Source organism: Crotalus tigris, unplaced genomic scaffold, assembly GCF_016545835.1.
Source record: "Crotalus tigris isolate CLP2741 ecotype Arizona unplaced genomic scaffold, ASM1654583v1 scf7180000018371.15429387391:27106975, whole genome shotgun sequence".
Classification (NCBI taxonomy): Eukaryota; Metazoa; Chordata; class Lepidosauria; order Squamata; family Viperidae; genus Crotalus; species Crotalus tigris.
The window spans coordinates 22,119,985-22,145,131 of NW_024096970.1; the positions used below are offsets into that span (position 1 = coordinate 22,119,985).

Consider the following 25,147-nt stretch of genomic DNA (forward strand, 5'->3'; position numbering starts at 1 on the left):
GAAATAGTACAGAAGACTTTATTAAAATAGCAACAGTGTTATATTGCACAATTCATAATTAGAATAATTAATTGGTCTTAATTTCAAAAAGCCAATATAATAAATGTATTTCATTATTTTGGCTTTCCCCCCCCTCCGTTACTAAAAAGAGTCTGTAGGAAAACCCAGCTCTACCTATTTAAAAATTTAAAATGTTCAGAATTTAACCGCATAGTTTATTCAAATCTGACATTATGTGCATTTGTTTTGTTGTCATAAATAAAGTGAATACTTGATTCACAAATCCCAAACTCTTCAATATATTTTATTATATTTGATGGGCTATATTAGACCCATTAGTAGTGTTATTACCAGTGCCTTGTTCATGAATTGGATAAAAACATTTATTATGAAACATAAACTATAATCTACAAAATGTATTTGCTACTGATTGAAGGAAACTGTACACTTAATCTGAAGTTACACATTAAAAAAATACATACCTACAGCAGGCTTCTGGTATCCTAGAAGACTGAACAAATTAATGATGGGAGGTAGATCGCTAAAACAAAGTTAAAACAGCTTTCCCTACTTAATACCTTCCAGGTGTGTTGGAATTACTACTTCAAAAACACAGCTATTCTGAAGCTGAAATGCCAAGACATCCTGAAGGTATCACCATGGAAAGGCCTGAGACAAATTGTTAAGTAGTAGAACTTTCAATAACAAGTACAGGTAGTCCTCTACTTGCAACCATTTGTTTAGCAACTATTTGAAATTACAACGATGCTGAAAAGGTAACTTACAACCAGTCCCTGCAGTCATGTGATTGCAATCTGGGTGTTTGTCTTGCATTTCTAACAGTTGCAGTGTCCTCCAATCATTTGATCACCATGTGCAACTTTCCCTGCCAGCTTCTGATAAGCAAAGTCAATGGTGAAGCCTGCAGGAGATTGCAAGTCACAGTCATCTGATGTTTCAATGACTGATGGAGATTTGCTTCAAGATTTAATGGCAAAGGTTGTAAATTGGATGCAGTCATGTGATGCCTCACTTAACCATTTCATAATGTATTCCCAGTCCCTGTTATGGTTCTAAGCTGAGGGCTACCTGCATCAGAGTAAATAGCAATGGATAAGCAATTTTTAAAAAGAATGAACAAAAAATTAGAATTGATTCTATAGAACAAGGCAGAAAGTTCTGAGGAGTGCAAATCCGCTCAGCCTAAATAAAGTAGGCAGATGCACAAGATTAAACTCCTAAAAAAAGTTGAGGGGGGATAGATAGGGAGTTTGAACTACATTTTTAAATCAGTACCTATACCTCATGCATTGCAGTGTTTTTTAACAATCTGTAAAACACTGGTATGACAGCAAAAACAATTTTTTTCAATGATCCAGTTATTCTAGATTTTAAAAATCTTACCTGAATCAAAGTATCCTCAGAGTTTACTACGAAAAATGAAATAAAGACTTCCTAGGGTTATTGATATGAAAGTAAAAAAAAAAGGCCAATTCTGATACCATTTCAGCAACAGTTACTGTTGTTGGAATCTCTCTTGAATGATATGTTCTGAAAATGTGTTTTCTGAAGGAAGCATCATAAGCTTTTAGAGCATTTTTCTTCATAGCTGAAACTGATGTTCATTATTGCCATCCAGTCTGGGGAAGACTTGCCTGCACTGAAAAAGGTGTTCCAGGTGTTCCTGCTGCTGGGGGATATGCACTGAAACCCTCAGATTGAGAAGCATAGTTTTCTAGAGCAGAAGCAGAGTGTATCTTTAAAGAAACAAACAAGAAATTAATGGTATGTCTACAAGCTGGATCCTTGGTCCTTCCAAAATCCAAATTTGCCAGCAAGGAAGGTAAAATACAACGCTTAGAAAGTTTAATTCAGTGTTTCAGAATATGTAAATGAAAGTTACATTGCTTACATGCATCTGCACAAATTTGACACTTTGTTCCTAATGTAAATATAAATGGATGAGGACATTTTATGATACAGCCAAACAGTAGCACTGGTATATTGATAGAGGAATACAGTTACAACTGTAATAAAAATGAGGCAATGAACTTGGATGTTCAGTATCTGTTATCTCGTACAGAGTAAAAAGTGTGACTTCTAGAGGTGTTGAATAGTTCTAAGAATTCCCAGTTAAAGGCCACATTGACAGAATTCCAGCAGTGTATATGAAGGATGCTGGCTTAGAAAAATCATGTTAAAATTTATAACCACAGTATCAGAAACTTGCATCAAATGCCCGATTTCATGCAACATTGCACAAGTACGCATCTTTATTGCAGGCAAGTGACTGTTCTGTTGTTAAGGGCTTTATTATAGGAAGGATTTCTGGGGGCTGATGATCTGACTATTTGACTTCAAGCACCTACTGGAAATCCATAAGAGATCCAGAAGGTACCTGGGGCAGACCATCTTAGCGGATCCGTTCTGCACAGAGATCATTAATTCCAACGAGGCTATGGAAATGTAGCAATTTATATACATATAAATGAACTATTAATTCCACATAATAGCCTATATGTAAAACTACACATTTTATAAAAAATTAGATATTTTTCCACCAAAATTCTCTGCTTCCACATATAATCCCTGCTGTTTCTTCCTCGCATCAAATTTTAAATAACCAAAATAAAATAAAAACTTAATGTGTTTTTGTAGATAAAATACTTTTATTCTCACTGTAGATGTCAGACACTGTATTTGTTACTTATCATTTCTCTATTCCTGATGTCTATCTTTTCTATTTATATATTGTTTTACCTGCAGTAATGCTGACTGCGCAGCTGCACTATGCTGAAGTTCCTGAAGGGAAGACTGCGTTGCACTCTGAGCAAGTCCAGGGATGGCAGGAAGAGACAGAAGTCCTGGAAAAACTGTATTTCCAGGGGCCTGGAGTCCAGACGTCAGGCTAAAAATGCAGAAGCAGAACATTTTCAAATTCACACAGTCAACAGTACAAAAAAAAATGATAATTGTTACATTCCAATCTATGACCGTACTGCTTATATAGATACAATGTATGGAAGCAATCAACATTTGATCAAGAAGTGTTTTTAATGTGAATATTTTATTTTATTTATTTATATTTCACCTTTATTATTTTCATAAATTCAAGGTGGCAAATCTATCTATCTATCTATCTATCTATCTATCTATCTATCTATCTATCTATCTATCTATCTATCATCTATCTAGATATCCCTTCCTCTTCCTATTTTTCCCACCACAACCCTGTGTGGTGGTTTGGGCTGAAAGTGAGTGACTGACCCAAAGTCATGCTAATTTGGAATTGGCTATTTCAGTATATGTAGTAGAAATATCCCAATATTTTATCCCTAATTAGAAAATCTTTCAAAGATTCCAATCAATTTAAAACAATTATATATCCTCTGTTAGGCTAAAGCTTTCCCTGCTAGAATAAGGGAATTAAGAAAAAAAAACATAGATAGGATCTGTCAACATTTAACAAGAGAACTGACAGAATTCTCTGTCTGAAGAGAATTCAGAAAGCAAGCATAATATCAGTATTTTATCACTCATACTTAAGACTTCATATTGCACATTGTAAGAAATGTGCCAAAACGACTTTTGACTGTTTGGAGTAAACGTACCCAGCCTGTGCAACCAGTGCAGAGTTGAAGTTTGAGCTAAAGGCCGAGGCAAACCCTGGCAGCACCGGAGCTGGAGATGGGGCTGTGGCAGCTGCTGGCAGTGGTGCAACTGCTGCTATTGTAGAGGATGCCTGGAGCCCAGGGAAAGAAGGGAGAGCAGGAGTGACAGAGGGTGTGTTAGAGACAGGGAAAGGAGGGAAGGATGAATTGCATGAGCCTAGGGGCACTTGAGGAACAGAAAACAGGGAAGAGACAGCACTGCACAAGTTAAGGGAGAATGGTGGAGCCGGGGCAGCTGCTGTGGCAATTAGTGGTGGAAGAACGGGGGCCGAGGAACTGACGTGTGTGGCAGAAGTAGTTGTAGGTGGAATGGACAACAGAGGCCCAGTTGGGGTAAGTGCTGGATTGCCAGTAAAAGCAAAACTATTGGTCAAAGAAGTGAAAGGAGGAAGTGCATTGTATACTGGCGTGGATGAAGCGTGAGAGGGAATAGATGGGGAACTGTTCAGATGAGAGGTCAAAGCGGGAAGTGCTGAATTGAGGGAACTAGTTAAGCTGCATGGTAATGAAGTAGCTGAGGAATAGGCGTGTCCAAGGGCTGGCAGGCCTGAAGTGCTGTGATTGAGCCCAGCAGAAAGGGTTGGGATTTTGAGACCTGAAAGAGTCGGGCTTGTGGGTTCTGTTTTAACTAGAGCCGGGGCTACTGGAATGGAGGAAACTTGCTGTTCAGGATTGGCAGGGCTTGGACAATGCACAAGACCCACTGAGGAGCCACAGCTGACTGGCAAGTTGGATGATGACATTGTTATTGAAGGGGACTGCGATGACAATGCAGGAGAAGTTGCACTACTGCTCCCTCCTGGCTGACAGGGGAGGCCTGAGAAAATGGAGAGTCCTGGAGTGGAAGGATGCTGAATAGAAGAGGTAACAGTTGGAGCGTAACATTTGCTACTGGATGAAGAGGCAGCTTCAGAATTCTGACTGAGAAGACCAGATAAAGAAGCAAGCTCAGCAGTCACAGTCGAAGGCAGAGCACTTGAATTAATTAATGAGCTATCGTTTACTGAGAGAAACCCCTTTAAAGCAGATAAAAGTGGGTTGGGTAAATTAACTGGGCAAGATAAACTAGTGGCAGGAGAACAGGCAATGGTCGATGAAATGGAGCTAGCTACTCCCTGAGAATTGGGGGTCAAGGATAAAGGCAGGCCAGCTAAAGCAGATGACAATGAGTTAGGATTATTAGCTGGGGCAGTGACAGACGCTGCAGAAAAAGGAAGGCTGGCGAAGGGAGCAGGGGCAGATGCAAAAGCTTCATTAGGTGCAGGGGTGGCACACAATGTGGAGAGCCCTTGGGGTGCTGCAGCGGCAGGCAGCACAGAAGCCAGTCCAGAGAAAGAAGCAGGGAGAGGAGCAGAGGTGGCACTGTGAGCAGATGTGGCAGGAACTGCAGGCAGTGAATGGGATTTGATAACAGTAGGGATGGGAGTGGATGGTTGAGGCGGATGGACGGAGGAGATAACCTGCCCAGGGAAGACAGGAAAGACAGGGTTGGACACACTTATCCCTGGGACAGCTGTAGATGGAAGTGCTGATGAGTGGCTTATTGCCTTAACCGATGATGGGGTTGGGGCTGGAGTAGCAGCAGGATTAGAACCATGAGGTGCAAAGAGATGATTCATTTGTGTGGCAAAAGCTGGAAAGAAACAAAACCAGTAAGAATTCTTGGGAAGCAGTAGAAATGTTTGTTTTCAACATGAATGCATTTTAATACAGTTTACATAGCAATGGATCAGCACAGGAGCAAAATAAAAGATGCTACTACAACTACCAAAAAGCAAAATGGTATGCAAAACGAGACAAAATCACTGGTTCAATTATTCTGCTGTGTGAACTGTTACACTGCAGTCCAATCACAATCAATCTGGTATTAATTTTAGTCCCATATCCCCATTCTAGCTTTTGTTGCTTTAGTAATACGACCATTTTAAAAATGTACGGTTCTGCATGTTTGGATTCTAGTATACATGTTTTCTCTAGATGTTTATTTTTTTTATTATTTCTTGTTTCATTTTATTTATTAGGTGCCCAAAATAATCTGGAGTTGAGCATTTTAAAAATCCAAATGAATCAATGTTCACACAGCCTTCATGAGTTGAAGCTTCTGTGGCTGTCCATTTCTTATTTGAAAGAAAGCAAGTTTCCTATTTTGAACTTTATTTTTCCAAAATAGAAAGAACTAGTGTGAATATTTAGAGGGTTTTATACTATAAAATTAGGTACCTTAAGATTTTTCAAAAATTGAGGGCCTACTTTATCTCCATAATTCCTTCTTACCATCTCTCCCTCCTTCCCTCTTTCTCTCATCTGAGCTAATACCTATGATTATTGGTTATTAGACAATCTATGACCCATTGGGTTATTGTTTCAGAAATACCTTCTTTCTTAAGCAGAGAAACGGAATGACCATGTGCTGGCAAAAAAGCAGTGAGAATAGAAGCAACTTTGTGTCAGCTTCCCCACTGCCTTCCCTTGGAGAAACTGGCAAGAAGTGTTGGAAATAATAAACACATGACTGCGGCTGACTGTGGCAGCATACTGCATTGAAGAGGCAACAACTTTGCCAAATTTTAATCCCAAAAGAGTAATGGGTCCCAGCTTTTGTATGCATTCTTTAAGTCAGCTCATTGATTCAAAAACTGTTTACAATGCATCATTTTGCCTAATTAAAGGTTATAAACAGATGTACAGGAGAGTTTTAGTAGTATATAGATTATTTTATGGCTCTACTTTAGTAATTTTATTTTAATTTTGTCTGTACAGTGTTGTGAGTCAATCTTGTGGTATATAAGCATAAATACTAAATATCACTGAAAGTAGAAGGAATTCAATTTTGCTAAATAGGCCTCATGAACTAATAATGGTTTAGAAACTCTGGAGTTTTTATAGTTTAGAAAGAATAGAGAAAAGCAGAATTACTCCAGAAAATATAATGGAAAGGAGTTGTACAGCAGAACTGGTGAACCATTAATTTGAGATAAAAATAATAGTTATTAAGGAACCGCATTACAGAACATACCTCTGACTAATTCTGCTAAACAGGAGAAAAAAAGGAAACCTTTCTGACTTTAAAGCAATCTTTTTAAGTACAGTAATTGGATCCATGACTGTTGCCAATGTGTCCTAATTTTCTTGTGAGATAGTGTTAGGAATTTTCAAATGGCAAGTATATTCAGTTCTTTTCACTCTGGGAAGGGTAAATGAATACAAGGGGACAAAATTGCAATTATCCATGAAACCCATTATTGCTGGCTAGAATTAGAAATTGTATTGTCTCATAGAAAGTCCATCAATGGAGATTTTAAAAAGTTAGTGGTGCATCAGGCACTTTGTGTAAGGCACAGCCATTCACTTTTCCAGCAAGCAGTAGGAAATCATTTGACTCTCATCTGTGATTCGATGCTAGAATAATAAAATGCCATACATGTTGTACCATTCACATTTGAGACATACTGCAGAGGAAAGTATGCAAAAGCACGTGAAAGGCAGGATGACTTTTATACACATTTTCATTCTCCTGATTTATTCCTGGTTTACCCCAAGTTTATTTTAATAGTTTAATCTTAATCATTAAACAAAAGCTTAATGATTGTTCAATTGATACTTTAATTGGTCTTGGATACTTTAATAAAAAATAAGGTTACATGTATTCACTTTTATACTATATTCATTGTATTGTAAATAGTTAAAGAAAGAATTTTTTAAAAAGTACAATTCTGTGCATGTTTACCCAGATATAAGCTCATTGGGGTTTACTTTCAAAGCACAACTATTTTTTTTTGAAGAATCTAAAAGAGAACTTGCATCTTATTCTTGTTTTAAGTAGAAATTCAGCTACCTATTAATGAGATCAAATACAGTTTTTACCCACGTGCTAAGCAAAAGCTTTCAATTAATAAAGTCAAGTCATCTCACTGCAGAAAAAAAGACTCAGCACTAACTGTACTTGGATTTGGAGTCTACCCAAGTCTTATTATCGAATCAAACCTAGGAACAAACACAATGATTTTCTCACAATAATTCTCAATGTGATATATATCCAGGATTGAATATGTATATACATATGAGATCCACTATCAGAGAAAAAAACCTCTAACCAGTTAGTAAATTTGGCACATTTGTACTTTATCTTAAAATTGCTATTTTGTAAAAAATCTGCAAACATATATCTTAGATTTATGTATTTTAAATTACAGTAGCTTGTCTTTGTAAATGCATAGCTTACCTTGACTTTGGGAAGATTTTGCTTGATTGGAAAGTTCTTCATTTTCTATTGAGTATAATGAATTAAGGAAGAAGTGAATACTAAACAGATTACTTATCAAATGCAAACAAAAATCTAGGGCTTTCTTTAAGCTGGTTTGATTACCAACTGATCTGAAAAAAACAAAAAAACAACCCAACCTTTCTGCTGAAGCCTAGTACAAGTAGTCCTCGACTTACAACCACAAATGAGCCTGAAATTTCTGTTGCTAAGCGAGACATTTGTTAAGTGAATTCCGCCCCATTTTATGACCTTTCTTATCATAATTGTTAAGTGAATCACTGCAGTTGGTAAGTTAGTAACACGGTTGTTAAGTGAATCTGGCTTCCCCACTGACATTGCTTGTCGGAAGGTTGCAAAAGGGGATCACATGACCCCGGGGCACTGCAACCCGTCATAAATACCAGTCAGTTGCCAAGCAGCTGAATTTTGATCATGTGTCTGTGGAGATGTCATAAATATGAAAAACAGTCATAAGTCACTTTTTTCAGTGCTGTTGTTGAACAGTGACTAAATGAATGGTTATAAGTTGAGGACTACCTCTAAAGTATCTTGCCAGTAAAATCTGGATTCAAAATATTAGGGAGAATAACAATTTACTTTTGCTATAATTTGAGTAATTGGCTCAAATAACTTCTAGGCATTATCTAGTTAAAAAAAAAGCCCATTGTCCTGGCTCAAGTTTCCTTTTTACTAAAGTTCTGAGGTGCCAATTCCCCCCAGTGATTTTTTCCAAGCAGAAGCATCTCCTGGTGAAGTGGTGAAAAAAAAACCAACTGACAGAGGCCTCTCATTTGACATTTCCTTTTCAGAATAGCAGCCAGGGATGGGCTGAAGGAGCCTGGCATCCACCCACCCACCCACCTATCTCCCCCCCCTTATTTTTACAAATAATTCAAGGTGGTGAACATGTTCCATATACTTTCCTCTTACTGTTTTCCACACAATAACCTTGTGAGTTGGGTTGGGCTGAGAGAATATGAGTTGCTTTAGACTGGTGCCTTAACCACTAGACCATACTGGCTTTGTCTCATGTTCTTTCTCATTTATATGTTCTTTCTCATTTCTTGGCTTGGTTGAAACATAAACCAGTCACCCTGGGCTTTCCAAGGATACCTGTTTTACCTGTTCCCACAGTACTAGAAGCATACGATGGTGGAGTTGGCAAACCAGGAGCTATAACGTTAGCCAGTGGAACAAGACCTGCATTGTTGTAAGCACCTGGTAAGGAAACAGAAACAGAATAATAAACCAGTGTATAATCCTATTGGGTTGCTCTGATTATTGTCTCACCCTAAGTAGCACATGTGAAAATCACAGCTCCTCCACAAGGCTTTAAAAATATTTTAACATTATTTACTTGTGTAAAACTATTCAACAATGTTATACATTACCTGTATGCTGTCTGAAAAAAAATAAATAAAAATAGCTTAACTTGTATTATACTGGGTGGCATAATACATAAAACACTATTGTTGATTTGGCCTGGAAGAAAAATGAAATGTTCATCTGTATTCAATAAATTGAAAAAGATGGTGGGCAAGAATTATCACATTGTTGGCTCTCTTTCCTTTTATTCTTTTTATTGCTAGAAAATGTGGTAGCATCAATTCCTAGCAAATAACAGATACTTTGCTTAAATGTCAATAAGACTCTCTGGGGGCGAAAAGAGTTTTCATCTCTGAGCACCACTCATTATTACAGGCAGGCACGCTGGCTGAGGAATTCTGGGAGTTGAAGTCCACAAGTCATAAAAGGGCCAAGTTTGAAGACCCCTGTTACAGGCTATTAACTCATCAGAAAAGATTAGAGACAACTATAAAAGAAACCGTAGAGAAAGCAAGCAATCTCAAAGAAAACAATTTCAGGCAAGCAACCTCAGAGAAAACAAATTTATTCATTTATAAATAATGCATATGAGGCTACCTATGAGATGTACCAATTAGGTCACATTAGAACCAATGTCAAATAACAGGACCAAAGCTTACTTGGTGCAATTGTTGCATGTGGTCGGCAAGGAGGAATTGGGTAAGGAACAGGCTTGTGTGGATTGTATGTTGCTGGAGCCTACACAAAAGGAAACGAGATTATATGCAAAGCTATCATGAAAGACAGCGTGTAACCAGGGCACATTTGGCTTTGGCAAAGATGCTTCTTTCCTGTGTTCCTTTCACTGGTATTCTTTTATTGGTAAATCTGTTCATTATTTGGCTCATCCTCCTCCTATAGATTTCTTTTCTGTCTAGATACTGCCTCTGTGGTCAGCTAATCTAAACTGTGGCTTCTTTTTTTATTTTCATTTCTGCCCCTTTCTTTGGACCTCAGTAACTTTAGTAACTGCATGGCGAGAGAAATTAGGGCTGCACCTCGTGCCCAGCACCATGACGTGCAATTATACGATGAACCTACAACTCATTAGGCTGTAACAAAGCCTCACAATAGTCACTGTCTGCCTAAGTGCACTTCCCTAACTTACAGTTGTATTGGACTGCAATTCTCACATTCTTCATGCACAATGTTGGGCACAAATTATAAAAATTATAATCCTTAGTAACTGGAAGATGCCAAATTAGGAACGTTTGTTCTTAATGATCAAACTTCTGCTTTCTTGCATTTAAAATATACTTGAAATACTTTCTTTTCATTCCTTTTATGCAAGTTATTCTTTCTTAATAGCTAATATTATAGACATCTGAACAGGGTTAAACAGGGAACAAAATCTTAGATTTATATATCAACTGCTATCTGTAATAAAACAGGGGCTGTATTTGTCACATTTGCATTCTCAGCTAATTCTTTTCCCTACTAAATTTATCCGGTTTTCAACAGCAAAGTCAATGGTACTTTTTGATCACTGCATTAATGTGACTTACTGGTTTTGATGGTCCAAGAATGCGAGCTGCTATTCCCTTGCCTTCACTAATATAATCCTCATTTTCCTTCTTAATGGGGGAACCCTATAAAATAAAGATTTTCCATTAGTGAATATATAACACTATGTTAGAAGCAAAAATATAGATCTGGTTCAAGGAATACAGGTAGTCCTCCACGTACAGCAGTTCATTTAGTGCCTATGAAGTTACAACAGCACTGAAAAAAATGACTTATGGCTGTTTTTTCATATTTACAAGCACTGCAGTGTCCCCATGGTCACATGATCAAAATTCAGTTGCTTGGCAACTGACTCATATTTATGATGACTGCAGTCTTCCAGGGTCATGTGATCACCGTTTGCCAGCTTCTGACAAGCAAAGCCAGTGGGAAAGCCAGATTCACTTAACCATGTTAATAATAATAATAATAATAATAATAATAATAATAATAATAATAATAATAATAATAAGTTGGAAGGGACCTTGGAGGTCATCTAGTCCAACCCCCTGCTCAGGCAGGAACCCTACACCATTTCAGACAAATGGCTGTCCAGTCTCTTCTTAAAAACTTTCAGTGTTGGAGCATTCACCGCTTCTGGAGGCAGGTTGTTCCACTGGTTAATTGTTCTAACTGTCAGGAAGTTTCTCCTTAGTTCTAAGTTGCTTCTCTTGCTTAGCAACAGAAATTTTGGACTCAATCATGTACAGGACCACCTGTACAGTTAAGTCATGATTTACATAATCATGGCTTATGAAATAAATTAGCTGATTAATGGATAAATCATAAAATAGCTTTACAAACTACCATGGTTATGTTCACACCACACACTAAGCTAAATTTAACTAAAATAAATTAGACTATTCTAAACCTGACTAGACTAGACTAAAGGCTTGGTACAATATGTGAACACAACCACAGTACGTACAGAAATATCCATGGAAATTATTAATACACACACACACACACACAGTCTGAAACCTGAATGAAATATATTTTCCATTTATCAGACAAGGGAAAATATATATGATGACAAACAGCATGACAAGACTGCTTCCTCTACATTTAATCAGCATGAATCCAGCTCTATGAGATAAGCTAGATTCAAACTTGGCCCTTTTATGACTTGTGGACTTCAACTCCCAGAATTCCTCAGCCAGGCACATTAGCTGAGGAATTCTGGGAGTTGAAGTCCACAAGTCATAAAACAGCTAAGTTTGAAGACCCCTGAGCTACAAGTTAAATAACATGACTTCTTTGAGATAACCTGAGCAGAATAAAACGTCACAGAGGATAAAATATTCCACAAAACATGAGTGATACGTTAAAAGATATTCAATAGAAAATTCAAACCAACAGAAAGTTCAGTAAGACCATACGTACAGGAAAAATCCCATTGATACGGCTGGGCTTCCCTTTGGGGTAAGGGTTCCCAGGAATCATGCCACAGGAAGATATCATAGCATGAGGTGCTTTGCATCCTGCTTTGGAAGCCTAAAATATAAAGAAACCAAACCAAACCACACATACACAAAGAATGGGCATTTCACTACTGTGAGATAACCCAGCATGTTCTATAAAACACATGAAAGAGAATATTAGTGTAATATTCCTATTTCCAGACTCTAGATGAATTATGGTTACTGCCACAAGATCAAGACAAGCAAACCCTCTACTGCAGGGCCGGGCATATCTTGTTTTTACATGCTCCTCTTTCTTTTTTCAAAGGCCTTCAACTTACACTGCAGCAGTAAAGGAAAAGGTGGCAGTGGTGGGCAAAGGCCAGCAAGGTTTTTCTTTTCTGTTATCCAGAGACTAGGAATACCATTTTAGAATCCTAGGCAAGTTAATATTTTGCATAAAAACCCTATCTGGGGATGATATTCCCTATGCTGACTCAGGAATTCTGGGAGTTGAAGTCCATGAGTCATAAAAGAGCCGAGGTTGCCTACCCCTGACCTAGGTGCATCTTAGTACCTATTGATATCATCTTTTTTTGCCCTACCTGAAAGTAGTTCTGGAATTTGTGGCAGGGCAAGGCAATGTCAGTATCAATTAGGCAAGTTCACAAGAAAAGATCTTCTAATAATCATTGTTGAAGAAAAATAAGGAAACCGCAGTGAAGGTATTTCAGTGATTGCTATATAGTATAAACCCTATGTATGGAAACTGATTTTTTTTTTTAAAAAAATGTGCTCTTTTCTTTCCAACTTATGAAACAGGCTGCTTTTTCCCCTTACTTGAGTGCGACGGCCTGTTTCATCTATCTTTTGTTTTTCATAATCAGATTTCCTGGCATTTATTTTCCATTCACTGTGTGAAAAGTAGCATTCACATCTTACAAGCACTGCCTGAACTCTCAAAACATTTGAAACAATTGCTTCAGCCTCTGAGATCGTGCTCAGCTGGACTATCTGGGTGAGCAGTAAGATACTTCTGAGTTCCCTCAGTCAACTTTAGTTTGAACAGCTCCAGTTTTTAAATTATGTTCTATTATGGATCCTCCCAAGTGATTTTTTTTGACTCTTTAAATAGGATACTTCCTATTTATTGAGCGAAAATGCCTCACATATGTTGGTGTCTTAAGAATTAAGTCAACTGTATCCTTCAACAATCTTTCAAAATGCCTTTTCTTAACTTTAATCTCTAGCAGGCATCTCCCAATTTTTTTCTGGCCATATACTCTTGGTGACTTCCACTTATAAGAGTGCAATTCTCAGTATTCGTAATTATCAAGCAGGCTGAAATTTCCTCACGGCTAGAGGGGTGTGGAAGATCTGTTTACAAACATTTTCCACAGTCCCATTGTGGATATAATGACTAATTTATATTTGTTAAAAATTAAGTGAACAGTTTTGTAAAGCTCAGAAAATTATTTTTCTTTTTTAAACAATTGGAACATTTCCACACCATTAACATTCTTCCCACGTACATTTGCTATATTTCTCCTGAGAAGAGCTGATGGATCTCTTTCTTTGACTAGTTTTATAAAAAAGCTCTAAATCATACATGTTTCTTGCCTTAATACCTGCTCAAGAATTCTTCTGCATCTCTTCTTCTCAGACATATTAACTCTGAAGAGGTCTTCAATAAGACGATAATTCTGAGCATCAATTATATTGCTAAAAAAAAGAGTTTTAAAAGCTATTTATAATCTTTACAGCCACAATCCATCTTATAATTTAATATTGCTTCACTATATTTTTCTAAAAGAAAATAATAAACAAAATGCTAATATGAATATGAAGCAAAGTGCTGTATTTTTATCTAAATATTTATTGTTCATTTAACAAAAAACAGTTGTACAGAGCAAAATAGTTACAGCCTTTTAGAAAAAGTGCCTTAATCAATCAGATTTTTATCCAACTAAATATCAATAAGACTTAAGCTAGTATTAATAAGAGTATACATAATCAACAGCAAATACTTACAAAGCCAACAATTCTAGTGCAATAAGCTTGTCTTTACTAAAAGTGAAGCAGTTGAGGATATTAACCACTTTTGCTGCAGAAACAGCTACCATTTTCTAGAAACAAAAGAAAAGTGGCCTTAGTTTATATTACATTCTTGCTTAGGTTCAAAGTACAAACATTTTAATATTATAAACTGCTCAGAGTTACCTTGTGGTAAGATGGGGGATCAATAAGTTTAATAAATAAATAAAAATATTTCAGCTTCTGTTAATATAAATTTGGATCAGAGAACAACTACTACTACTACTACTACTACTAGAGTTGGAAGGGACCTTGGAGGTCTTCTAGTCCAACCCCCTGCTCAGGCAGGAAACCCTATACCATTTCAGACAAGTGTTAATGATACAATAAGTATGAAAATATGCTGTCCTCAGAAAAGAGACAATGCAATAAACTAAATGAAAGCAGGAGAGGCAAATAAAAAAAAATCTCCAGCTGGATAAAATTATTACATTATAGAAGTGATTGATTCTTCAGAAACTTACATGCTGTAATGCCTTCATTGCTTTCAATTGTGGTTCAGCCCAAGAGAAACACCTCAGCAGCTCAACAATCTGCAACAGAAGCCATTCTATCATATACGCTATGTACACTGACAATTTATTTTGTACTGTCTTCTCTTGAAATAAAAGCATTTTCTCTCATCTTCGAGGCTTCTAAATGAAGCTTTAATAGGTAATAGCAAATTCACTATGATCTGAGCATTTGCTATCATATCTTTGTGACATAAACATTTGGAATAATTAGAATGTAAAATTTTACTCAGATTTAATTGATAAGTGAATAATTGATTTCTATAACTTGAAATTTGAATGTGGATATTAGAGGTAATCCTTGAATTTTGACTGCACTTGGGAGTGGGATTGTCAAGAGAATCCCAGATGAGAAGTGCAGGGTTTCAAGGGAGGAGGCCACATGCAAATTAGTGTGGTATTGCAGTGTGAGAAAAGCTGAAGGAGGGAGAGGAGAGTGCAGGGTGTGTTTGTGTGTGCAAGGGGAGGCTCGGGAAAGAGGGCCTGGGGTGCATGTATGTGTGTAATCATAGACATTGGAGACAGAAAGCATGGGGCGTGTGCATAAGAATGCTGGTAAACCTATGGAAGGAGGGCACTGGGGCATGCATTTGGGCAAGTGTAGGGAGGCTGGGGAAGGAGGGTGCTGGTGGGTGCAAATGAGTGAAGGAAGAAGGAAGACATAGTGCTTGTAAGTGCTTGAAGGCGGGAGGGGGGTGGTGGAACTTGTTCAAGCAACTTGTGATGTTCCCTGCTAGCTTCTCCATTGACTTTGCTTGTGGGAAGCTGGCAGAGAAGGTCAGCAATGGAGATTATGAGTGCAGGATACTGCAACTGGTCTTAAGTGCAAACTAGTTGCCAAGTCCTTGAATTTTGATCAAGTAACTGCAAGGGCACTGAAACAGCTGGAATTTTGAGTACGGTGAGCATTCAGTGTTAAGTCTGTATCAGTTCCCACATTCAGCACAGCACAAATCAGAATATATAAAGTATAAACATCTTGTATTGTTTTTTCATATATTTCTTACAATGCTAGATTAATCAAGGTTACTCTCATGAGATCTTTGCACAATCCACTGTCAAATGCTGAAAGGAAAACAAAATACCCTTAAGTGCCTTTTTCAAGCTGCAGTAAATGTCCCTTAGTTGTAATGGTTTATAAAATACTTCATCTCCCTTACCTGTTCACTAGAAAAGTATCCATGTACATATTCAATTGCTTTTAATTTGTATTCCATCAAAACAGCCTATAAATACAGAAATAGCATTTGTCAAACTTACAGGAATTAAAATGGAAATTTCTGACAAGTCTGTTGGGTGGTCTGAACATGTATCAGAAATGAAGATTCTATAAGTTTTGTAATTTATTTTCTCTTCAGTGTTAGCTATTTCAAGTACAATTATTTGGTAAAAAGGGAGGGTACATAGGTAGTCCTCAACTTACAACAGTTCATTTACTGAGCTTCAAAGTTGCAACAGAACTGAAAAAAGTGACTTGTGACTGTTTTTCATACATATGACCCTCACATTATCATGTGATCAAAATTGAGCCACTTATGATGGTTACAATGTCCTGGGATCATGCGATCCTTTGACAAACAAAATCAACGGGAAGCCAGATTCACTTAACAACCATGTTACTAACTTAACAATTTAACAGCAATGATTCATGTAACAAGTGTGGAAAGAAAGGTTATAAAATGGGGCAAAACTCACTTAACAAATGTCTTGCTCTGCAACAGAATTTTTGGGCTCAATTTTGGTTCTAAGTTGAGGACTACCTGTAAATTCCTTAAATAATTGGGCCAAAAGTATCAGTATAATAATTCCAACCTGTTTCCCAAATTCAGTGGAGCTCTCACCTTCTATATATCTTTATTGTACAAAAATTGATTACCTTTCTAATTTCATCAAGAACTGTCTCAAATGCTTTTTTATCCATCTTGTTTTCTTCAGTTACAGCCTTTTGTCTGTTCCAGTCACCTTTTATTGCAGAACTGTCTCCTACTGAAGGAATAGAGAGGTGGTAGGAAATTTTTTTTAGGATGAGCCATTCATAGAATGGTCATATAATACAGTTGTCTCTGTTAGAATAAAGAAACTTCTCAAGACAAACATACATTCCTACCCAGCTTGATACAAGCATCTTATACATTATGGTCTTAAGCAGATGCAACAAGATAAACTGTTTGCAACTGTCTTGTGAAAGATGCCTTATATTAATAATGGAATTCAATGTGTTTTAGATGGGTAAAGTCTTTGAATATAACAGGACTCACCTTGTAATAAAACCGAACCGAACTGGTAAACTATTATGCTAACTCATAATGTGATTGGCTAAGTATGTTTTATGGACCCAACCTCTGTTCTTGTAAACCTTGTTTTGGCACACTAATACAGACTCAATCACTTGTTTATTCAGTACACTACATAAAGAAATCACGGCCAAATGTGACATGTGAACGTCATGGACATGAGGACATGAGTGGCGCGATTGTTCCAGACTGAATTCCTGCAGCGATAGGTTCGGCATGCTAATAGGAAGTAAGACCCCAAGACTGAATAGTTTTACTCGTAGGTCAAGTCTTCCTGGGTGGGTTTGCCTTTAAGGAGCAGCATCAGGTATGAAAGCGACCTCCAAGAAATTTTGCACTGCTGGGAAAGCACCGCTTCAGATGACAACCTTCGAGCGAGCGAGGCAGGCAGGCCCCAAACCCTGCCCGCGAAAAAGGGGAAGCCTCGAAGCTGTCCCCGTTTCTCCTGTCGTCGGTCCTCCAAGCCCGCGCTCGGCTCTACTTACCATCCGAGGCGGACCAGGAAGCAGGAAGAAAAGACTGAACTGGCTGGCGACTGAACCGCCCGCGCAAGTCCCCCTTCGCTGGCACTAAACTTCGCCTCTCGCCGCGCTTCGGTGACGTCATCGGACAGGCGCCTCCAATGAGGATCCTGCTCGCCGGCCTTCATTTCACAAGGGATGCCGGGAAAGCTGCTCCAGTGCCTGCAGCCCGTAGCGGGCAAAGTGTGGGGCTCCGGACGAAAAAAAAGGACGCCCAGAGCGCATAGGAGGGACTTAGTAGTCTCGGTGATCCCTAGCGGTTGGAAGCCAGGATGCTTCAGAATAACGAGCCGTATTCAGCGAGCGCGCATTTTCAGAGCTGGGTTTGCCCTCCTCTAAATCAGGTCGGCTTCAGATCTCACCGCCCCACCTATTGCCTAGAAATGACAGGAATTGAAGTTTCGTATGGAGGGCACCGGGTTGGAGAAGCCTAATGGGGCTGCTTTCCTGTTCACCCAACTCAGGGATAAAATGTCAATTATTGAGCCAGAGACCAGCCAATTACGCTTTGGCATAGCATCTTATATTAACCCACCTTTGTTTGCGCAGTCAATGTTGGCTCCTGGCAATCACCTGAGATGGTCTGCAGTTTTCTTGGCAAGAATTCGTTAGTGATTTGTCATGGTCTGCTTCCTAGGGCTGAGAGGGAGTAAGTGGCCCAAAGTCATCCAGCTATTTTAATGCCTAAGGTTGGACTAAACTCAGCTTCGTAGTTTCTAGTGTGGTGCCTAAACCACTAGCCCAAATTAGTCTCATCAATCCAGTTTAGCTAATATTTATGGCAGGGTTCACAGAACAGGCAGGCTGCAATTCCTGGTATTTCACATCACATTTAAGCTATACACAATTTCAGACCACATTAGCTGGATTTATACAAAATGCAAATAAACTATTTTACTTTTTCTGTGCTTTGAGACACTTGCACCTTAAAAGAAATGAAAATTAAAGATATTGAAATTGATTATTTAATTTGGTAACAGATTTTGCACAAGGCTATTTTATTCATTAGCTCTTTTCCAGGGATAATAGCTTTAAAACACAGTAACAATCTTGTGTCACTACTGAAGTTTTAAAGATGGTATGTGTAGGTATACTTGGACAAGAGCTGGAGATTTGTTGGATTTAACATTTCACATTGAAGATCAATTATGAATATGCTTCTCTTTCATGTTCCCAATACTGTTACAATTGGCTAGGATTATATAGATCAGCATATTGGAATATTGATTCAAATTGTGGAATAATAGATTAATAACATAACTGAATAGCCAGGCTGTAGAAGACAAGTAGAAATCGTTTACTGTATGCTGCATGCATTCACTGCCATTCCTCTTTATTAGCAACTAAGGATCTTGAAAAAGTAAAGCTGGATTAAGCCATATGTACATTTAATGTGGCCCTGACACACTGGCATCTGAATGCATTTGAAAACTGACAAATCTGAATTGGTTGCATGTTTGTTGCTTCCCAGCAAGGAGATTTACAGCATGGTGTCTCAAGGATGGTAATGAACAGCCATCAATATTAATAGACATTGATGAACTGATTCTTCATAACCCACTTCCTGTTTCAAGAATGTCCGGATTGTCTGCCTTTAGCATCTCTGGGCTGCAAATTCCATAGTTTAACTATGTGGTGTATTTATATATAAGATACATAAATATTATCTTCTGCTGAGTCCTGAATCTGTTTGCATTCAGCTTGGATCCCTGGATCTGCAGGCTGTGCAAAAGAGAAAAGCTGCTCCGTAGCTCCAGTCTAGTGCGCCTCTCTTTACTCTCCTCCTTCCCAGCCGAAGAGCTCAACTTGCGGCGTTCCTTCTTTGGAAGGCAGCCGGTAACCCTCGGCCACGTCAGGCATCCGACGAAAAGATGCCGCCTCGGAGTTGCGGAAGCAAAGAATTTAGTCCCGTTCAGCAGACGGGTAAGCGCCGAGCTGCAAGCGGCCGATAGAGAAGATGCCTTTTCCATTCCCTCAGTGGCTGCATAACGGCGGTTCGGAGCACCCTCCCCCTCCTCCCGCGTCCAACTCGCTCTTCAGAAGGACAAGCGAGAGCCAATCGCAGAGCTGGAGAAGGTACATGCAAATAAGCATTCCCGCAGAGCATTGTGGGAACAGCGCGAACGGGAGCTCGCCTCCGCTGGCGACGCGGCGGAGCCTCCGAGAATCTGATCCGCACAGGAATGAACGTTCGCAAGCGTGGGAGAAAGAGTCCGGTGGAATAGTGCGGGCCACTGTGACATGAAATGAATGGAGCAGAGGCGGGAGCGCGTCCCGGCGCCAAGCAAAGCATACTTACCTGGCAGGGGAGACACCTTGATCACGAAGGAGGTTTTCCCAGGGTGAGGCTCATCCATTGCACTGCGGGTGTGCTGACCCCTGCGATTTCCCCAAATGCGGGAAACTCGACTGCATAATTTGTGGTAGTGGGGGACTGCGTTCGCGCTTTCCCCTGATTATTTGGTCTAAAAACAGAAAAATTGTACGTTACTTCTTCCTCAGTTTTCAGCAGTCATGGATTTTGAGCAATGTCATTGTGTTTTTCGTATACAAACCCTTCATGAAAAATTATTTCAACGATGCATTTTTCTACTTTCCAAAAAGTCCACATTTTGGACAGACAGGACTGCTAGTTTGAAAACGGGTCAGCCAGGCCATCTTATGTCAAATTTGAATAGCTTTCAGCATAGGAGTGATAAACAGCATCTATCTTCAGCCTACAATAGAGGTCACCAACCTTTCTTGGTTGCCGGACTGGAGGGAAAGGGAGGGGACAGCACTTTACAAGCCCACGTGCACACAAACAGACAAAAACAGGACCGTGAGAACAGGACCGTGAGCACATGTGCAACACAAATGGGGTGGTGCTACTGCCCACGTGATACTAGCACTGCCCCATTCTTGTGCGTCATTTTCCCATTTTCACAGCCCAAGGGTTGATATAGGGTGTTGATCTCCTTAGGTCACATCCTTCCTCATTACACAAATACACATCACCTACTATGTTTATATCCAGTAAGCGTTCAGGACCCCTTTATGGATTACTGCCTTGTCGTGGCGAAGGGACTTGCGTAACTCAATGAAGCTATAAGCTATGCCGTGCAGGGCCACCCAAGACGGACAGGTTATAGCAGAGAGTTCTGACAAAATGTGATCCACTGGAGAAGGAAATGGCAAACCACTCCAGTATCTTTGCCATGAAAACCCCATGGACAGTACTAAAAGGAAAAAAGATATGACGCTGGAAGATGAGCCCCTCAGGTCGGAAGGTGTCCAATATGCTACTGGGGAAGAGCAGAGGGCTAGTACTAGTAGCGCCAGAAAGAATGAAGCGACTGGGCCAAAGCCGAAAGGACGCTCAGCTGTGGATATATCTGGTGGTGAAAGGAAAGTCCGATGCTGTAAAGATTTTTTCTCCATAGGAACCTGGAATGTAAGATCCATGAATCAAGGCAAGCTAGACGTAGTCAAAAAAGAGATGACAAGACTGAACATCGACATCTTAGGAATCAGCGAACTAAAATGGACAGGAATGGGTGAATTTAACTCAGATGACCATCAGGTATACTACTGTGGGCAAGAATCCCTCAGAAGAAATGGAGTAGCCTTCATAGTCAATAAAAGAATAGGAAAAGCAATACTGGGATACAATCCCCAAAATGACAGAATGATCTCAATTCGAATCCAAGGCAAACCATTCAATATCACAGTAGTCCAAATCTATGCCCCAACCACTGGTGCTGAAGAGGATGAAATTGACCGGTTCTATGAAGCCCTACAGCACCTTATAGAATTAACACCAAAAAATGATGTCCTTATCATCATGGGGGATTGGAATGCTAAGGTAGGAAGCCAAAAGATAACCGGAATAACAGGCAAGTTTGGCCTTGGAGTACAAAATGAAGCAGGGCACAGGCTAATAGAATTTTGTCAAGAGAATACGATGGTCATAACAAACACTCTTTTCCAACAACCCAAGAGACGGCTCTACACATGGACATCACCAGACGGTCAACATAGAAATCAGATTGACTATGTGCTCTGCAGCCAAAGATGGAGAAGCTGTATACAGTCAGTAAAAACAAGACCAGGAGCTGACTGTGGCTCATGAGCTTCTCGTTGCAAAATTTAGGCTTAAATTGAAAAAAGTAGGGAAAAGCACTAGGCCACTCAGGTATGAACTAAATCATATTCCTGATGAATATACAGTAGAGGTGACAAATAGATTTAAGGAACTGGATCTGATAGACAGAGTGCCTGAAGAACTATGGATGGAAGTTCGCAACATTGTACAAGAGGTAGCAACTAAAACCATCCCAAAGAAAAAGAAATGCAAGAAAGCAAAATGGCTGTCTGAGGAAGCTTTGCAAATAGCTGAGGAAAGAAGGGAAGCGAAAGGCAAAGGAGAAAGAGAAAGATACACCCAATTGAATACAGAATTCCAGAGAATAGCTAGAAGAGATAAGAATACCTTCTTAAATGAACAGTGCAAAGAAATAGAAGAAAACAACAGAATAGGGAGGACCAGAGATCTCTTCAAGAAAATTGGAGATATGAAGGGAACGTTTCATGCAAAGATGGGCATGATAAAGGACCAAAATGGCAGAGACCTAACAGAGGCAGAAGAGATTAAGAAGAGATGGCAAAACTACACAGAAGAACTATACAAGAATGAGCTTAACATCCCAGATAACCACAATGAGATGGTCACTGACCTCGAACCAGACATCCTAGAATGTGAAGTGAAATGGGCCTTAGAAAATCTGAGCAACAACAAAGCTAGTGGAGGTGACAGTATTCCAGCTGAGCTATTCAAAATCTTAAAAGACGATGCAGTAAAAGTGCTACACTCAATTTGCCAGCAAATTTGGAAAACTCAACAGTGGCCACAGGATTGGAAAAGGTCAGTTTACATTCCAATTCCAAAGAAAGGCAATGCCAAAGAATGTTCAAACTATCGCACCATTGCACTCATTTCACATGCTAGTAAAGTTATGCTTAAAATCCTACAAGCTAGACTCCAGCAGTATGTGGATCGAGAACTACCAGAAGTACAGGCAGGATTTCGAAGAGGCAGAGGAACTAGAGATCAAATTGCCAACATACGCTGGATCATGGAGAAAGCTAGGGAGTTCCAGAAAAACATCTACTTCTGCTTCATTGACTATGCAAAAGCCTTTGATTGTGTGGATCACAACAAATTGTGGCAAGTTCTTAAAGAGATGGGAGTACCAGACCATCTCATTTGTCTCCTAAGAAACCTATATGCGGGTCAAGAAGCAACAGTGAGAACCGAACACGGAACCACTGATTGGTTCAAAATTGGAAAAGGAGTCCGGCAAGGCTGTATACTGTCGCCCTGCCTATTTAACTTATATGCAGAGCACATCATGAGAAAGGCAGGGCTAGATGAATCAAAAGTTGGAATTAAGATTGCCGGGAGAAATATCAACAACCTAAGATATGCAGATGATACCACTCTAATGGCAGAAAGTGAAGAGGAACTAAAGAGCCTCTTGATGCGGGTGAAGAAGGAGAGTGCAAAAGTTGGCTTGAAACTCAACATTAAGAAAACCAAAATCATGGCATCCGGCCCTCTCAATTCCTGGCAAATAGATGGGGAAGAAATGGAGGTAGTGACAGATTTTATTTTTCTGGGCTCAAAGATCACCTCAGATGGGGACTGCAGCCAAGAAATTAAAAGACGCTTGCTCCTGGGGAGGAAAGCTATGGCAAATCTAGACAGCATTCTAAAAAGCAGAGACATCACCCTGCCAACAAAAGTGCGTATAGTCCAGGCCATGGTTTTCCCAGTTGCAATGTATGGCTGTGAAAGTTGGACCATAAGAAAGGCTGAGCGCCAAAGAATTGAGGCCTTTGAACTATGGTGCTGGAGAAGACTCCTGCGAGTCCCTTGGACTGCAAGGCGTTCAAACCGGTCAGTCCTAGAAGAGATCAACCCCGACTGCTCTTTAGAAGGCCAGATCCTGAAGTTGAAACTCAAGTACTTTGGCCACCTAATGAGAAGGAAGGATTCACTGGAGAAGAGCCTAATGCTGGGAAAGATTGAGGGCAATAGAAGAAGGGGACGACAGAGAATGAGATGGCTGGATGGAGTCACTGAAGCAGTAGGTGTGAATTTAAATGGACTCCAGAAGATGGTAGAGGACAGGAAGACCTGGAGGAACATTGTCCATGGGGTCGCGACGGGTCGGACACGACTTCGCAATTAACAACAACAACAAGCGTTCAGGTTTATACATCTTGGAAGTGGAAAATATGCATGAAAATGATATGGTTAAAATACTCAGTTGCCTAATATTGTTTCACACGGTGTACTCTACTCATCTGTAAATTATATGATGCTTGACTCTTTAGAAAAGTTAACTCTCTAAAAACTCCATCCAAGAGGCCAGGGGAACAATATTTTCTTCTGCTGCATCCCGAATCTGTTTGCATTCAGCTTGGATCCCTGATCTCTGTTGTAGGCTGAAGATAGATGCTGTTTATCACTCCTATGCTGAAAGCTATTCAAATTTGACATAAGATGGCCTGGCTGACCCGTTTTCAAACTAGCAGTCCTGTCTGTCCAAAATGTGGACTTTTTGGAAAGTGGAAAAGTGCATCGTTGAAATAATTTTTCATGAAGGGTTTGTATACGAAAAACACAATGACATTGCTCAAAATCCATGACTGCTGAAAACTGAGGAAGAAGTAACGTACAATTTTTCTGTTTTTAGACCAAATAATCAGGGGAAAGCGCGAACGCAGTCCCCCACTACCACAAATTATGCAGTCGAGTTTCCCGCATTTGGGGAAATCGCAGGGGTCAGCACACCCGCAGTGCAATGGATGAGCCTCACCCTGGGAAAACCTCCTTCGTGATCAAGGTGTCTCCCCTGCCAGGTAAGTATGCTTTGCTTGGCGCCGGGACGCGCTCCCGCCTCTGCTCCATTCATTTCATGTCACAGTGGCCCGCACTATTCCACCGGACTCTTTCTCCCACGCTTGCGAACGTTCATTCCTGTGCGGATCAGATTCTCGGAGGCTCCGCCGCGTCGCCAGCGGAGGCGAGCTCCCGTTCGCGCTGTTCCCACAATGCTCTGCGGGAATGCTTATTTGCATGTACCTTCTCCAGCTCTGCGATTGGCTCTCGCTTGTCCTTCTGAAGAGCGAGTTGGACGCGGGAGGAGGGGGAGGGTGCTCCGAACCGCCGTTATGCAGCCACTGAGGGAATGGAAAAGGCATCTTCTCTATCGGCCGCTTGCAGCTCGGCGCTTACCCGTCTGCTGAACGGGACTAAATTCTTTGCTTCCGCAACTCCGAGGCGGCATCTTTTCGTCGGATGCCTGACGTGGCCGAGGGTTACCGGCTGCCTTCCAAAGAAGGAACGCCGCAAGTTGAGCTCTTCGGCTGGGAAGGAGGAGAGTAAAGAGAGGCGCACTAGACTGGAGCTACGGAGCAGCTTTTCTCTTTTGCACAGCCTGCAGATCCAGGGATCCAAGCTGAATGCAAACAGATTC

General features: G+C 39.9%; 1 protein-coding gene, 1 long non-coding RNA gene and 2 other non-coding genes across 7 annotated transcripts; 2 read left to right on the top strand and 2 right to left on the bottom strand.

Moving 5' to 3' along the window:
- Positions 1–1,586: 1,586 nt before the first annotated feature.
- On the bottom strand, positions 1,587–17,738 carry PROSER1 (proline and serine rich 1). Of its 3 annotated transcripts, none has more exons than XM_039351787.1 (14): positions 17,589–17,738; positions 16,686–16,795; positions 15,970–16,035; positions 14,762–14,830; positions 14,235–14,329; positions 13,832–13,925; positions 12,187–12,297; positions 10,806–10,889; positions 9,921–9,999; positions 9,058–9,153; positions 7,894–7,938; positions 3,612–5,304; positions 2,761–2,908; positions 1,587–1,757 (listed from the first exon to the last, which is right to left on the bottom strand). In XM_039351787.1, the coding sequence occupies exons 1-14, from the start codon at positions 17,707–17,709 to the stop codon at positions 1,626–1,628; spliced, it is 2,943 nt and encodes a 980-aa protein (XP_039207721.1). In that variant the 5' UTR covers positions 17,710–17,738; the 3' UTR covers positions 1,587–1,625. The 3 variants fall into 3 exon arrangements, with proteins under 3 accessions (XP_039207721.1, XP_039207719.1, XP_039207720.1); XM_039351785.1 differs by having other exon boundaries at positions 9,049–9,153; XM_039351786.1 differs by having other exon boundaries at positions 9,049–9,153; positions 16,686–16,792; positions 17,589–17,699.
- LOC120311803 lies at positions 1,651–3,063 on the top strand. 2 transcript variants are annotated; one of them, XR_005557733.1, is made up of 2 exons: positions 1,651–1,785; positions 2,767–3,063. It is a non-coding gene; the product is annotated as an uncharacterized LOC120311803 (long non-coding RNA). The 2 variants fall into 2 exon arrangements; XR_005557734.1 differs by having other exon boundaries at positions 1,746–1,843.
- A 2,177-nt stretch (positions 17,739–19,915) lies between the features above and the next one.
- Positions 19,916–20,079, top strand: LOC120311894. Its single transcript, XR_005557761.1, has one exon. It is a non-coding gene; the product is annotated as a U1 spliceosomal RNA (small nuclear RNA).
- A 4,295-nt stretch (positions 20,080–24,374) lies between these two features.
- On the bottom strand, positions 24,375–24,538 carry LOC120311895. The gene has a single exon (XR_005557762.1). It is a non-coding gene; the product is annotated as a U1 spliceosomal RNA (small nuclear RNA).
- Positions 24,539–25,147: the final 609 nt, after the last annotated feature.

Bases quoted from the DNA above. Each gene is read 5' to 3' on its own strand.
- PROSER1 (XM_039351785.1), bottom strand. From the start codon at position 17,709: ATGACGTCACCGAAGCGCGGCGAGAGGCGAAGTTTAGTGCCAGCGAAG. The intron at 16,796-17,588 runs GTAAGTAGAGCC...CTATTCCTTCAG, and splicing joins TTCCTGGTCCGCCTCGGATG to TAGGAGACAGTTCTGCAATA. The intron at 14,330-14,761 runs GTAAGTTTCTGA...TTTTGTTTCTAG, and splicing joins CAATGAAGGCATTACAGCAT to AAAATGGTAGCTGTTTCTGC.